We start from the raw sequence: 16,200 nt of genomic DNA, 5'->3' as shown, positions 1-16,200 counted from the left end.
TTCGATAGAAATGAAGTTCTGGTTGCCATATAAATTGAATTGAGTGCTTTATTAGTTGCGGAACACCATTTTCACAGCAAATGAACGTTCATAATCCAATAGAGCAAATTCATAGAAAATATAGACAGCTGAGCACCGATATGTGGGGGGAGAGTACCTACAAACAAACATGTCCCTCCCAAGTCAAACATCCTCCTCTACTACGTGCAAGTAACAACAGTTGCACACATTGTCATCACTGAACTGGAGTCAAACCAACCACGCCTGCATACCCGGATACATGATTAGATGAAAAAAAAAATGTCTTGAGAAAATTACCGAATAACACAGCTACAAGAATATTCTTTTTGCGGTAGAAACGCTACAATATCAAAAGGGCCAGACACAGACACACACAGTAAGTCCTAATGCACAAGGACACACAGTAAGTCCCAATGCACAAGGTTACCCAGAACTCAAAAGACAGGAAACCCAAAATATACATTTCTCAATTGTCATGGCACAAAAGGGTCAAATACAGCAAGGGCCTGTTCTTTTTTTTTTTATTTTGAGAGGGGGAAAGTTGGTCAATGGGATTTTGGTTCCCATTGACCAAGATACCAAGGATCCACGGAAAATTTATTTTTCCTGGGTATCATCACTTACACAGTTAAGTGATACCCATCTCCCAGATGGATAAGTAACTTTCTCACCTAGGGGAAAGTTGCCCACACTTGGATGGGACATAATTGTCCCTTTTAATAATGCCCTTTTTATGGCTAAAACAGTCATTTTCTTATTTACCTGGAAAATAAAATAACATGGGTAAATGCACTTACCCGGGTAATTAACTTTCCAAAAAGCGAACGGGGCCCAAGTCCTAATGTACAAGGATATCACCAGATGATCAAGGTTACCCAGAACTCAAAAGACAGGAACCCCAAACCATACATTTCTCAATTGCCATGGCACAAAGATTGTCTCTACATCAAGGCTATTACAATAGGAGTACTGGTTATTGAAGCATCATTTTCTTACTTAGTTAATTATCCCATTTGCAGGCTTTCAAGATCACTTTTTATCCTTCAACAACCACAATTCCACTACCCAAAACAAACCAAGGGGGAAAAAAAGGAAAATCAAAGAAAAGAAGTGAAAGAGTTAAAGCTTTTAAAAGGAGTAACCAAGGTTTTAGACCTTACTTTTGAACTGAATTCCAACCTGGCTCAAAAATAAAATTTTCTCTGAAATTTCAAAGGAAATTCAGAGCCAGATTGAAATCTCAAGAAAAATACATTTTAAATGGTAAATCTTATTTATTCAATTTCATTTCATTTTCTTTCGTAGTTTTTTGTGTCATGTTTCACGTATCTCTTTACTTGTCTAATTCCATCGAATTGCCTAAAATTTCTACTATTTCATCTCCACTTAGGCTGTGTTTGGTTTGATAGAAAATAAGAGAAACAGAAAATTGAGGGAATGTTGGGCTGTGTTTGGTTGCAGTGCAAATCCATTTGCACTGATGCAAAACCATGGTAGTGCAAATGATTTAGATGCAAATTCTGATTTATTTTTGTTTCAAAATTTACCTTATTTTATTTGATTGTAGTGCAAATGAAGTAAAATATGACCTAAAGCAGAATAAAATAAAACCCACAACAAAATTAAGCCAGAATTAGCATTTTCATTTGCACTCCCATGCATTTGTACTAGTGAAAATAAAATTGCACTGTAACCATATGCATCCTAGGATCAAAATTAATGAATACGGTATTCTCTATCTATGTTGTTTCAGTCACCTCCAAATTATAATGAATCTTAATTTTTTTTTTTCGCAACATTTAAAACAATGGAGTGAGTAGATTGACCCAAAAAAAAAAAAGAGTAAAGTGGACAGTAAAGAGAATGGTGATTTAAGTACAATCCTCAAATGTTGGGAAAAAAAGATGATGAGCTCCATATTTAAATGTGTAAATAATAAAAAATATACAATGCACTTTTTTCCTTTTTCAGAGAGTGTTTAATACACATCTGTGCTAATTGTTCTAGGCTTTATGAAAACAAATTATGATACACAACCAGAGAACTTTTAAAATCAGCAAAAGAGATCCAAGATGTCTAAACTTGCTCCCCACTTGTCAATAAACTCCTGCTTAAATGAAGGAACCTTGGGGCTTACCAATCTTATTTGAAGTTTCGTTGTCATAAATGAAGATATTTAGGTCTAGCATTTTCTACCCACATACTGCTTTCATTTTAATCTCTTTCTTTCTTTCTTGATTTTTAACACTTTTTTTACTAATTTTCCCCTTGGGAGAAATCAGTCCCAATATGTCTGATTCTTCCCTACCCTCCCTGTCTAGCCAATGTATCACCAAGACCATTGGCTCATCATGGAGTCAACCTATCTGTCACTCCCAAATAGTCTTGCTATCCTTTTTAATATCCTCTTTCATATCTATAGTGCCATGACCCACCCTATCATTTAATAGCTATCCTACCACAACATGTGAATCACCTACCACCAATAGATTTTAAGTTGAAACTCTTTGCCAGCTTAATTCCTTGTTGGACTGCCTTCAGTTCTGCCCTAGTTTAAATCCCTATACCCAATAGGGCCAGAATATAGAGCTAACATATGTCCATTTATTTACGAAGACTCCCCCAACTCCAAATTCACCTGGATTGCTTAGACTGCACCCATCAACATAGGATGAGTCCAACGAGCCATCCAAGGTCTTCACCCAATAAGCCACCTTTATAGTCAAAGAGAAACTCTCTATGCCAATTCCTAATAATGTCAACAGTAGTAAAACTTGCAAAAGCATCGAAGGTCTTCACCCAGTGAGCCACCTTTCTAGTGATATTCTCTATTAATGCTTCCTTAGGAAGCATCTTTTTGAAAATTCTAGCATTTCTTTCCTCTTAAACACACCACATAAAGCTTATCAAAAAAAACAACTAATGGCCAATATAACACATCTCCACAACATCTTACTCCTTTTCTTTGGAGAGAAAAAGAAGCTGTTGAAAAGACTACAAATGTCACCAGAAGCTGTTCATCTGCAGCTAAAATGAGCAAAGAAATACTTCCCAATGCTGGATACACGAGGAAAGGAGATTAGTAGGTGATGAGTACGTTCATAACCCGCTCTAGAAAGGAAGCACATAATAGGTGAAAGACACCATAAAGCCCTTCTCTTTTGGAGAGTCTCCCACTAGTAATCTTCAATAGAATGGCTTCCCAACAAAAGGTTGTAATTTCAAGAGAAAATCTCCCTTGATGTTTCAAAAGAAAGTTGACAAATTTACTGGATGGATATAACCTATGATGCCTATATATGGATATCGACCAGACATGGATACAGGAAATGGGGATAAAACTCACCATTTCCTAAGATCCCAAACACAGATATGGCTACTAGTATCCAATATAGTATACTTATGTCATGCCTCTACATCTACTTTTTAAAGCTGCATCATGAGACATGACTTGCATCTTGCCAAATTTAATTAAATTTACATCATACAGAGAGAGTTTTTTGTAGTATGATTTGTTAAAACATATCATTTTAGATATAAGTATATCTAGAAGTGTCCATACAGTCTTCAATGTTGTATTGGGTATATATTCTGTCTAACATTGGTATGCTAGGCACTTATAGGCAGGCATCTATGTATCATAGAATAAAACATGATTCTGGGCTGTGAATAGAAAAAGAAACACTTCTTTGGAAATCACATGTACAAGTCCCTTCTCTAAATAAAAAATGAAACAAAAGGTGCCCTTGAATAGAGTGATGGCTAGTGTACACATGACAATTGAAATCTGCGATCTGCCTATCACAGAGAGAATGAAAAAGAATGAAACTCAGCTGCTCCTTACAAAATTAAAAATGAAAAAGGAAAAATATTGGCTACTTGACATTCAACATGACAAGGATTCTCAAATTTATATGCACACATTCTCCCTGTATCTCCCTTTTGCATTAGCAGAACAAGTGTTCCACACCTTTGTTTTTGTTCACATGCCATGTAATGTTGCTCTCATCATGGTTTTTGAACCGTCGTTGACCCGGACTGTCAAACCGTTAGGCCCGGGACCATCCAGGCAACCGGTTCCATTTTGCCCCAAACCCGGTCCCTGGCCAAAAACCGTTGAATCGGTCAATGACCCATTGGCCCGGGCAGTCGAACCGTCAAACTGTTCGACCCATTCAACGGTTTTTGGCCATTTTATTTTAATTATTTTTTTAATTTTTTAATTTTTTGTCAGAACGGGCCATCCGTTCAGACCGGATAGTCGAACCATCAACCTGGAAACCGGTGGCCAGAACAGTTCCAGTTCCAGGTCACTTTTTAAAACATTGGCTCTCATTATAGGAGGCTCCACACCCTTGTTTTTGTTCATAGGTTACGCAATGTAGCTCTCATTCTACTTCAGTTTAAAACAAACAATGCACGAATTTAAATTGGATTGCCTAGATCAAGATATCTACACCTTACTTTTTTCCACTGATTATCTACACCCTAAATGATCTTATTTTTTTCAGACAAAAAAAAAACTCCAAAGGGAAAAAGAGAACAAATTAGAGCCTAACTTGGATAACTCAAGTGACCAAAAAAATAAGTATTTCTTGTGACAGAGACTTGTATGATATGTATTTTAACAATTCTTCTCTAAAAATCATATGAAGACCACATGATTTTCAGCTTCTGAGATGTGATTAATAGGCTTTCTAACATTAATATCAATATGACTAAATATACTTTTACATAGAAAGGTGCAGCCACAACTGATGGGCATAAACTTGTACCTGCGAAACTAGATTGCATTATATGAGCAAGGAGAAAGGAAAATGGTACATCGGATATAAAAGTAATTACTGGTATGACAAACATGTTGACATCCCTATTGCCCACAACATAAGATTGCATACTTTCCTAATGCTACACTAGTTCCCCATATCAGAATTGTCAAACAGTACATGAATGCACTAAGTAGGGCAGAGTATAAAAAAAGATGAAAATAGCCTCGATGTGCCTAGCTGCTATTTATAGCCTTCAGCAGTTCAATCAATAAAAAACTTTTCTGGGCAAGTTGACATGGCTTAACTGATATCTAACAGGGAGTTGATTAACTTTGCCTGCAACATTAGCTATGGTGCAGAAACAGATAAAAGGACGTGCAGGTTTTAAACTTCAGTTTCAGTGCAAAGTTAGGTAAGAAGGTTTTAAATTCTAACTTTGATGTAGAGTTAGACCCATGTAGAAGTGGAATTAATTCATGGAAGTATATGGATTATGGAAGATTACAGGAACACTATAAAACTATGAAAATTATGAAAACACCCTATGAAAATGTTGGAAATCTGCGAATAAAGCTTTAGAAAAAAGATAGAATAAACATCAATGCACCGTTAGGATTCATTATACAACCAAAACAACCATAAGGAATAGCAAATATAAAATATAGAAAGTAATGTATGTCATGATACATTACATTGTATCATCCAATCTATGCATACGTAAATAAATTCAAACTACACATACATAAATTCATAGCCACGTGTTAGGGGATTTGGTGGGGTAAGGTCATCTGGAACCTCTGAAAGTGGTGAGCAAGACATGGTCTTGGTTGGTCTCTCCAGCCGAACGTGCCAGGAGGTTGTCTCTGGCTAGATGTCTGTTTGGGGAACTGAGCTCACCTTGTGCTGATGGTCTGAGACTGAGCTTATAGATGAATTGATTGGTAAAGGAAGAAAGAAGGGAAAGAGAAAAAGGGGAATTGAGGCTGAGGCTATGGTCTTCTGTGGCCTGGGTTATTGGATTGGAAGACTTCTATCTGTTTTGGGGATCTGCTCCCCTTTTATAGCCGTTATGTGGCTACCAGGCCTGTGATTTTCTGTGAAATTAAGAGTCCTTCGATCATTTTTCACCACTTTGAACACATTTCCACTCATTGTCATTGATACAAGCCTTTGGTTGTAAAAGTACCATTGGGAACTGGATTACCCCAAACAACTTTAATCTTAGAATGCTCCACCTGATTTATCATTAAAGACATAAAATGATATGACTGTGAAAGAACCACGGGCACATTCTTGCCACCACTTCGCACCTTGCAAAGGTTTTATCTTTGGAGCTCCAAACCTTCTGAACAATCCAATTAATTCTTCAATTTAAATTTTTTATCAGAAAACAGGTGGCAAATGGGTGGGTTGGGTTGGGTTTGGGTGAGGGTTGAGTACCAACCCACCCATATCGAACCACTAACCCTTTTGTCACCCATGTTAGTGGGTCAGAGTGGGTCACAACCCACTTTAACCCTGACCCACCCTAACCCACCCATTTGACCTCTAAATATCTAATTCAATTATTCAGATCAGACTTTTTTTTTACTTTTTCTCTATTCTAATTGTATAAAAAATACAACTATATATTTAAACTATAAAGGAAAAAATATATATTTTTTTCAAATAAAAATAAAAATTTATAAAAACAAAATAAATGGAAAATATATATATATATATATATATATATATATATATATATATATATATTGTGTAAAACATCAGAAATTGCAAAACGAATTAGAAAATAACAAAACAATTAAATATAATTAAAAAAGAGAATTTTTAAAAAACATAGAAATTGAAGAAAATACAAAAAAATTGCATTAAAGTATAAAAAATTGCAAGAAAATGCAAAAAATTACAAAATATTTGTAGTAAAATGCCAAAAAGTTGCAGAAAATGCAAAAATTGATGGAATTTTCTGATAACATATAAATGATAAAATTTTCAAAAAAATATATTTTTCAGCTAAAAAACCAAAAATTGCAGAATAATAAATAAAATAATAAAAATTCAAAAATTTATATATTTCAACTAAAATCAATAATCACATAAAAACATAGAAAATTATAATAAAATTTCCAGAAATCATATGTTTCAGGTAAAAATAGAAAAAATTATCGAAAACACAAAAAAATGATGAAAATTTTCCAAAATAAATATTTGGTAAAAAATTACAAAAAATAATCACAGAAAATGGTAAAATAATAACTATCGCTCCTCATTATATATTTCAACTAAAAATTATTTATCAAAAAAAAACTATAACACAACAATCATATAAAATATACAAAAATGGTAAAAAAAAAAAACTCAAAAAAATTGGCTAAGTCGGTGCCTCCCAGATCAGATGGTCCTGTCTCACTCACCGGCATCCGTTAAATTGTCGTTGCCTCCCTGTTTCTCTTCCATCCGTTAAATCGCCAACATCCTCTCCTTTGTTCAATCATTGGCACCAATCAGTTGAAACAAGTCAAATCTACAAAGATTGGGGAGAAGGAACACTGACGGGAATGGCGGCAAGAATGGGTTGATATTGTTGTTGGTAGTGGCGAGAATGGCGACAACGATAATGGTGGCAACGGCTTGAGCGAGAAACAACAACTTGAGTGAGGAGAATGGTGGTGGCAAGAGTAACCACCAGTGATTCTGAAGCTTCCTTTTGCATTTGAGCAAAGCCCTAAACAAAGGAGAGGAGGAAGAAACTGTCGAAGCTGATAAAGTTTTAAACAAGTAGGGTCAATGGGTAACCCTCGACCCAACCCCACCTGACCCTTTACCTCAGACCCTAATGGGTCACTCGACCCATCTTGACCCAACATTAGAATGGGTGGGTTTTTATGTGAGTGGATTGGGTGGGTCAAATGGGTTGGGGTCAAAATTGCCAGCCCTAGGTGCAATGGTACATAGACTAACAAAACCTTTGTCTTAATCTTAACCTATACATTTGATAAGAGGAAAAATAGGATATCCTGACATGATACAAATGAAGTTGCAATTGAGATTATATTGCAAAAGTTGCACCACCCTGCTCCAAAGGAATTCTTGTCTTGTTACTCTTGGGTGAGACAAGTTATCCGCTACCTCGTTGGTTGATCTTGGTACCTACTCTTCAATTTTTTTTTTTTTGAATAAGTCTTTAAATGTGGGAACTAAACCACCTATTATTTTTTTTATCTCAAAGCATTCACTAATTGTAATATCCTTAGAACCTCTTGTGATAAAGAATTGACCACAAATGACATAATCTACCAATTCATCTTCCAAATTCTCACTCTAGAACCATCCCCAACCATTAATTGTGTGCACTTAATGAGGAGTTGATGAAACTTCATGATACCTTTCCAAATGCAAACTCCATAAGTTGATGATACAACCTTAGCTTATGAGTACATAATTTATGTGGTATGTGCACTTTCTGTCCAATCAACCCAGGGGGAGCAGATCATTTGTTTGTTGGTTGAGAATTCAGTGCTACTTGGTGTTTTCGTTGCAGGGTGGCATTTAAATGATCCTTAAGAGTTAGATTCCATTAGCAATTTGTTGGGTGGTGTGGAAGGAACAAAATAACAGGATTTTTTATAAGGAAGGCAAAGATGAAGACTTTTATTGTATATGATATACCCGTGTAGAATCTTTCATAGACTATAGAATGTGACAACAAATTTAATTAAAATAATTATTGAGGATTCTGTAATGCAATGGTGGGCAGTGGAGTAGATTAATAAAAAATAATCCCTGCCTTTTTTAGAAAAATCAATTGAAATTTTTCATTAAACTGAAAAATAGGTACAGTACAAAACTTTTGGTTGTCAAGTTGACAAACCAAACAAAGGTACATCACTCAAACTGAAAATAAATCTTCATTACAGGGCTGTAACTCAAGAGTACTCCAAAAGTTTTCTAAAATATCAGCTTTGTTCACTGTGTCGAACTCTGGAAGCTGTGGCACCCAATCTGATATCAGATTACTCACTGCAGCTACCAAAAGATCGACAGTCTTTGCCTTATCTTCAAAAATCCTTCTGTTCCTCTCATTCCATATAGACCAGCAAACTGCAAATGGAATGCAGCTCCACATGATTCTAGTTTTCTTGCTTCCTCTGAATTTTGGCCATTTGGAGAAAATTTCTACTGGGGATAAATGTTGAAAGGCATTGACCCTGAACAGAAATGAGAAGAACTTCCAAATGAAATTTGCTGCACTACAATAAAAGAACAGGTGCAGTATAGTTTCCTCCTCCAAGTTGCATAACTAACAGAAGCTTGCCATGTGAAACCCTCTGTTCTTCAAGTGATTTGTAGTAAGAATGCTGCCATGTGCTACCGACCAAGCAAAAGCCTCAATCCTAGGGGGTACCGGATTACCCTATACACCTTTTATCTGCTCTGTCTCCACACTTTCTCTTGTTAGAGCCTTGTAGAAAGACTTCACTGAAAATCTTCCTTCTTTGCACTCTTTCCACCAATGGCCATCTCCTGTGCTCCTAGAGATAGCTGTGCCTTCTAATTTCTCCAACAGCAGAATACATTCTTCAACTTCTTGATCAAGTAAAGGTCTTCTAAATTTTGGGGACCAAATCAGCTGCTCCCCTCTCCATTCATAGCACTGATCGATTGTGATTTGCTGCTCAGACAACCTGTATAACCTTGGACAGACCTCACAGAGTTTCCCTATCCCAAGCCATTCATCTTCCCAAAACCTCACTGTTGACCCATCCCCAACTTTGAAATTAACCCGATCCCTGAACTCCTGATTAAATCTCATGATCCCTTTCCAAACGCTTACCCCGTAAGAACTCCTTACTTCTCTTGGTTCCCACCCAAGCCTTACTACTCCATATTTACCAACTACCACCCCAAAGAAAATCCTTCTGAATCTTCGCAATTTTCACAACCACCTCCTTAGGAACCTTCAGCAATGAGAGGTAGTAAGTTGGTAGGCTAGAGAGAACACTCCTTATATAAGTGTAATCCTGCCTCCCAAGGATACATATTTAGCTTTCCATCTGTCTAATCTCCTCTCAACTCTCTCTACAAGGGGCTTCCATATGTTACCGCTGCTGTACTAGACCCCACTGGCAGCCCAGTAACAAGTGGGGCTTCCATGTCCCCACTTCCCCAGTAACAAGTGACTGATGACAAGATAAGTAACAAACGAAGTTGTGGGCTGGTTGAAAAAAGGGGAAGGAATCATATGGAAGTTAAGGAATGAATTCAGGAGATTCAAGTAGATTTCTAATGATATGATGATCCAAATAAGATGGATTAGGAGGTCTGCAAACAGTTTGACTGATGGTCTGGCAAAGCAAGGAACTCAAAGACACTATGTTCTGGGCAATTCTGTAAATAGTGAATAGTTTCTGGTGAGCTTTGTTTTTGTGCCCACAAATCTTTGTTGTACCTCTTTTTTAATCTAATGAATCAGCTTTGTGTTGCTGATAAAAAAATAAAAAAAAAATAAAAAAAAAGATAAATAACAAACGAAAGCATAAACCAATGATAGTTTTACATCAATGTTTTTTTCTCCAGAACTATTCCACAAATTTAAACAATTACTTTGAATACAAACACGTGATAGAAAGAGCCCCAGGAACCCCAGGAACAGAGAGGTTGAGTCATGAGTATTTTGTAATCACATGCAATAACTTGTTTTGTAGGAACAAAAATTTCCATGTGTTGCCTATAATGATAATCTCTTTCATCATGGCCATCCAGGGAAATAGAAAAATAAGTGATGAACTCTAGATGGTTTGTCAATTGGGAAGTGATGAATGAGTTGTTTTTTTTTTCTAGCTACAGGTAATTCTTCAGTAATAGAAAGAAAGAAAGCAAACAGGAATTTCCAAGCAAAGAGGAAAAGAGCAACATTGATATGTATTGCTTACCACATGCCAATCTTCCCCCTGCATTGCCAGTGGTGAGGCTAAGTTCATGCCCACCTACAGATGCATAAAAACATAGAAAGTTCAAGAGAGATTTAATGCAGTGATATATGCATCATGAGCAAAATGAAGTTCTTAAATAAACAGAAATTGGAAGTAAAGAGCCAAATGGATCCCAGCTTTGGTGAAAACTAATTAATGTCAAGCATTACCCTTTCCAAGGTCATCCTCTAGTTCATGAACCACAAATGCTCTTCCAATGACGGCATTGGGTCCACTCAGTGGTATCTGCACATTTCAATCAATAGTAAGATAAGAGGCCCAGCAACAGAGAAATTACTAAGAAAGTGATACAGGATATGGTATATAGACAAAATTACATCCTTATGTCATACAAGACATCGCACAAAGAAAGAATAAGAAAGTTTTAACCTGGTTATCAACGATTGTTGCCTCGGCCACACCTACATTAACATAATGCACCAACAAATTCAGTACTTCAAGCTGGGAAGGAACTATTTCATTAACAACGAAAGCAGGATTTACCATCGGCATTAGCAACTATGTTTCCCAGGTCACCCGCATGACGGATTTCGTCCTCAGGAGCACCATGTGTCATTTTGTTTGGGTTAAAATGTGCCCCTAATTAAAAAAAAAAAAAAAAAAAAACCGAAATGAAATTACGATTGAAACTTCAAGTGGTCATCAATTTTGACACTCAGTATCAATCTACATTGCAATTTTTGCAAGGTCTGGGTACTGTTAAATAAATTACTAAACAAACCAAGCAAAATGCAGTTAAATCCAACCTGTAGATATGCACCCATTCGTCGTATCACCATACTCATGCTGCAAATAAATTTTAAAAAAATAAATAAAGTTGAAAAAAGAAAAAGAAAATCAACTGTTACCAGAAAAGCTTACTAGTGTTACAATTCAAAACGATAAAGCTACAACCAAAAATTAATACTCACAAGGTGGAAGCCGTGAGGGCCAGGAGTAAGTCCGGTAACACGGACATTTACAGTCGTCGGGCCTGCATCAATTAAAGAATGCAAATTTACTTCACCACCTGGGTGGGGTGGGGGGAAGGAAAAGAAAAACAGCAACAGCAAACAAGAACCGGTGGAAGTACTGATTAAAAAAAAAAAAAACCTAATGGGAATTGATTCAGAAGATCATACAGATTTTCAGCACAGACCATTGTCTTCTTGGGTCAAGCTGGCAACACCCTCGACTTGGGAATTGCCCTTGAGGACAGCCACGGCTTTCTTCGTCTCAGCGACTACTGTGAGGGGCTTCGATGCAACGGCGAACTTGAGGGATTGGCGAGGGAATTTGATGGACAGACCAACGAAGGAAGATTGGAGAGAAAGGCTAGGGTTTGAGAAGGAAGAAAGGAGAGGTTGAGGAGGAGAAGCTGCGATTATGGTGTGGGCCGCCATGGCTGCCAATAGCGCTTGCATTCACTTGGTGGCTGAGACCTGGAGGGATGCAGTGGTGTGCAGGCAGATAAGGTGCCGTCAATTGGCAAGATATTGAGTCCGCGTTCTGTGCATCCGTTGGTGCACTGGACGCGTGAACCTGCCAATCACAGCGACCACGTCGGCATTTCGAAAAAAAACCAACATTAACGGGTGTTCAGCCGTTAGTTGAACAAACCCGGTTCAACCACACGCAAAAAGATAAAACTCAAAAAGCAGGGCTTCTTTCAAAGTTTAATATCATTCGAAATCTCCCCTCCCCATCTCTTGTCCTCATCTAACCCGAGCATCCCGCCGGCCACTCACCACACACCGGCATCCTTGACTGTGGAATGGCGGCAAGAAATCCAGCATTTCGGCAAACAATTCATTTAATGGTATCGTTCTGGTGGAGATTAAAAAGTGCAGCTTGTTAAGCGTTCTTTATCTAGAAGGGAATCGTTTTTCCAGTTCCTTCATTTATAGGAGAGCTAAGGGATTTGAAGATGTTATCTCTTGGAGGAAATTTCTTCTCTAGCCAAATTCCGAACTCTTTCTCTAACCTGAATGAGTTGGAAATACTAAATCTAAGGCAAAAGCCGCAAAACAACCTAACTGGTAGTGTGCCGAAAGAGCTAATATGGTAGAGCAATTTGACTACTTTGAATCTCAGTGGCAACAGATTTAATGGTGAAATCCCTTCGAGTGTAAACAACTTATGAAGGCTACTTGTTCTGAATGAGTGGCAATAGTCTCTTAGGAAGGATACCTTCCAGCATTGGAAGTCCATTGGATCTTAGGACTCTAGATTTGAGTTGGAAAAGCCTCTCTGGTGAGTTGCCGCTCGAGCTTTCAGGTTTGCCAAATCTGCAAATAATTGCACTACAAGACAATGCACTATCTGGAGATGTATCGAAAGGTTTCAGTAGCTTATTGGATTTAAGGTATTTGAACCTCACATCAAATGCTTCTTTATGGGGAGATTCTAGCAACCTACAGCTGCCTCAAATCATTGCTTATTCTTTCCTTATCCAACAATCGCATTTCAGGCACGATTCTAGTGAAACTCGGCAACTGCTTCGATCTGGAAATCCTTCAGCTTTGTTCAAATCATTCGAGTGGCAAAATTCCAGTTGATCTTTCTCACCTCTATCACTTGAAGGAGATCGACTTGGGGCAAAACAATTTCTCGGGTGAAATACCGAAGGAAATATCCAAATGTTCTTCTCTAACTTCTTTATTATTAGATGAAAATCAACTGGTGGGTTCCATACCAGACTCACTATCCAACCTATCAAATCTAACCATGCTAAACCTCTCCACGAACCACTTGACTGAGATGATCCTGACAAATCTGTCTCACCTCTCTGGTTTAAAACACTTCAACGTGTCAAGGAACAAACTGGAGGGAGAGATCCAAAGGTGATGGGTTCCCGATTCAACGACCCTTCTGCATTTGCAATGAATAGAAATATATGCAGAAAGCCATTGAATGTAAAATGTGAATGTATCCAACAATAGGAAGAGGAGGAAGAGGCTTATTCTATTGGTTGTTGTTACAATAGTCGAGCTTGTCTTGCAACCTTATGTTTCTACTGTTATGTTTTCAGCCTCTTATGGTGGTAGAAGTGCCTCCGATATAGGGAAGCTGGGGAAAAGAAGCACAACCCAGCACGTGCGAGCTCAAGAACATACAGTGGCCACAGCAATGGAGAGTATTGCCGGACGATTTGTCTCTCGCCACTGGTGGCTTCGTCGTTCACGGGGGCGCCGATGAGTGAGTTGCGATTGTTGGAGGTGCTAGGGTACGAAATGAGTATAGGGAGGGGGAGTTTGAACTCATGTGAAATGAAAATGAACAATTTTGTCTTTTTGTGTCTTGTTGAATAGAATGGAGTCGATTGACGGCCAAACCCACATTACCATTACATAGAATGCGCTCAATCGACGTGGTCGAACGTGATTGGTTAGCGCACTCATCCTGTGCACCCACAGACTCGATATTTATGCGCCCAGCTCAGAAGTGAGAGAGAGAGAGAACAAACTTTTGCAGTTCGCATTGTGGCGTGTGGTGTGATCAACACATTGAGAGAACAAACTTTTGCAAGGTTGTTGTGGGTAGTAGATCCGGAGTCGTTGTCGTCAATATATGGTACCAACCACGTGTTCACGTCCATTTCAGTTGTACTTGGAAAGAATTGGGGAGTTGAAATCAGCCCCCACAAGATAAGTTTCCCACAATGTCCTACAAAACATCTCCACCATGTATTGTGAACATCTCCCAATGATTTTTCATCATTTCTGATATTATCATCGGGAGATGTTTCTAATGCATGGCGGGGATGTGTTGTGAGATGTTGTGGGAAACTATCTTGTGGGGGCTGATTTGAATATTCTCCTCACACTTTGCGCCTCACATGCACATCCTATCATGCATTGGGAACATTTCCCGTACTTATTAGTTATAATTCATGGGAGATGTTTACAATGCATGACGGATGTGCCTGTGAGGAGCAGATTCCATCACATTGGGATCTGCCCCCAAAAACTTCCGGCATGCACATCTCAGCGTGCATTGAGAATATTTCTCATACTCTGCCATTGGGAGATGATCCCAACCCATGGTTGGGATGTGATGTGGGACGTTTTTGGGACACATTCCATGAGTTTGGCCTTGCTCCTCACAAAGAGCATCTCACACGGCCCCCACAGTCTCATTTGACCATATATTGGGAACATCTCCCATCTTTTGTGTTGTTATTCATGGGGAGATATTTCCAATACACAGTGGGATGAGGCTATAGCTTTGTGAAGTCCGTGTGAGATGTGCTCTATGAGGAGTAGATCCCAATTCGTATTTTATGGGGGCAAATGTGACTAAACTTGAGCCCAATCACGTCAAGCCCCCGCCCCCCAATGCCCCACAAAACATCCCAACCATGTATAGGGAACATCTCCCAATGACAAATATGGAAGATGTTCTCACGAACTCATGAGTTATCATGTATGAGATGTATGGTGTTATATGATGAGTGATGTTGGTAGGGTATATTGGAAAATATTTTGTTGGTAGATGATTCGGCCTCACTGGGAACATCCCCTTTGTAGTGGCTCATTTGGATAGTGTTGTAAGAATTTTGTTGGTAGTAGATCGCTGAGAAACTCTTCCATACCTTGCCTCCATATGACAACATCAAAGAGATTTATCAAAGCAATATTTCACACCACTCTCTTGTGTTGTCAACACCTCCCAGAATACAGAAGATATTCCCAATACACACCTATAATGTATGTGGATGGTGGTGTGGGAGCATATGTATCTCTGATCCTTTATTTTGGGGTAATGACATTTGAGGGATTAAACTTTCAAAAATGATTGTAGTGACACTTTAGGGCTTTTGCTTCAAAAAAAAAAAAACACACACACACACACACACACTTTAATAACATGTTTTTGTTTTGACGATGTCACAATTTTGAAAACAAAACTCTATGAATTTTCGATATACAAAGCATTGAACTATTTTTATTTGAATTCATAAACTATCATTCTTATAATTGTGCCATCAAATCTCCATGGATCAAGGCACTGCTCACTAGATTGGAAATATCAACATGTGATAATTGCCTTATGGTTTGCTAGTGATGAAAGATATGAGCCTCATAACATTCTTCAAAAAAATTGTGGTAATTGCCCTACAGCTTTAGTTTTATTAAACAAATTCCTGAAGTTAGAAGTTGTATTCAGCCTGAGAGGTTCATTTCAACACCATTATAATTGTAGCGATATAAAGTAAGCAATATGGTGATTTCGATGATAGATCTATAGAATTTCTTCTTATGTAAATTGGATTCTACAATCAAACAAAATATATGACAGCAAAGCATTGGCAACAAAACCATGAAATCTTACCAACCCACCCAAACTTGATCAAACATGTATTACACGATTAATATTAGGGTATACCCATGCTGACCAGCTTGTTCGTATAATGATAAAACCTTGGGTTAACAAGC

At 37.9% G+C, this 16,200-nt stretch overlaps 1 protein-coding gene across 1 annotated transcript; it reads right to left on the bottom strand.

The window, feature by feature from the left end:
* LOC148870943 (superoxide dismutase [Cu-Zn], chloroplastic) lies at positions 1-12,796 on the bottom strand. The gene is made up of 8 exons (XM_088969756.1): positions 11,922-12,796; positions 11,695-11,756; positions 11,530-11,569; positions 11,267-11,362; positions 11,153-11,184; positions 10,933-11,008; positions 10,724-10,777; positions 1-264 (listed from the first exon to the last, which is right to left on the bottom strand). Exons 1-8 carry the CDS (start codon positions 12,184-12,186, stop codon positions 236-238), a joined length of 654 nt encoding a protein of 217 aa, XP_088825882.1. The 5' UTR covers positions 12,187-12,796; the 3' UTR covers positions 1-235.
* Positions 12,797-16,200: the final 3,404 nt, after the last annotated feature.

The sequence above is a fragment of the Nelumbo lutea genome, chromosome 2 (genome assembly GCF_056320005.1).
Source record: "Nelumbo lutea isolate HS-2025 chromosome 2, American lotus-T2T, whole genome shotgun sequence".
Lineage (NCBI taxonomy): Eukaryota > Viridiplantae > Streptophyta > Magnoliopsida > Proteales > Nelumbonaceae > Nelumbo > Nelumbo lutea.
Note: the sequence above shows the minus strand (reverse complement) of the source record. Positions and strands in the feature narration are given on the sequence as shown.

Excerpts from the sequence above, each read along its gene's own strand:
- LOC148870943 (XM_088969756.1), bottom strand. The coding sequence starts at position 12,186 with ATGCAAGCGCTATTGGCAGCCATGGCGGCCCACACCATAATCGCAGCT. Across the intron at positions 11,757-11,921 it reads CTTGACCCAAGAAGACAATG|GCCCGACGACTGTAAATGTC; the intron begins GTCTGTGCTGAA and ends TAATTGATGCAG. Across the intron at positions 11,570-11,694 it reads GCCCTCACGGCTTCCACCTT|CATGAGTATGGTGATACGAC; the intron begins GTGAGTATTAAT and ends ATTTATTTGCAG.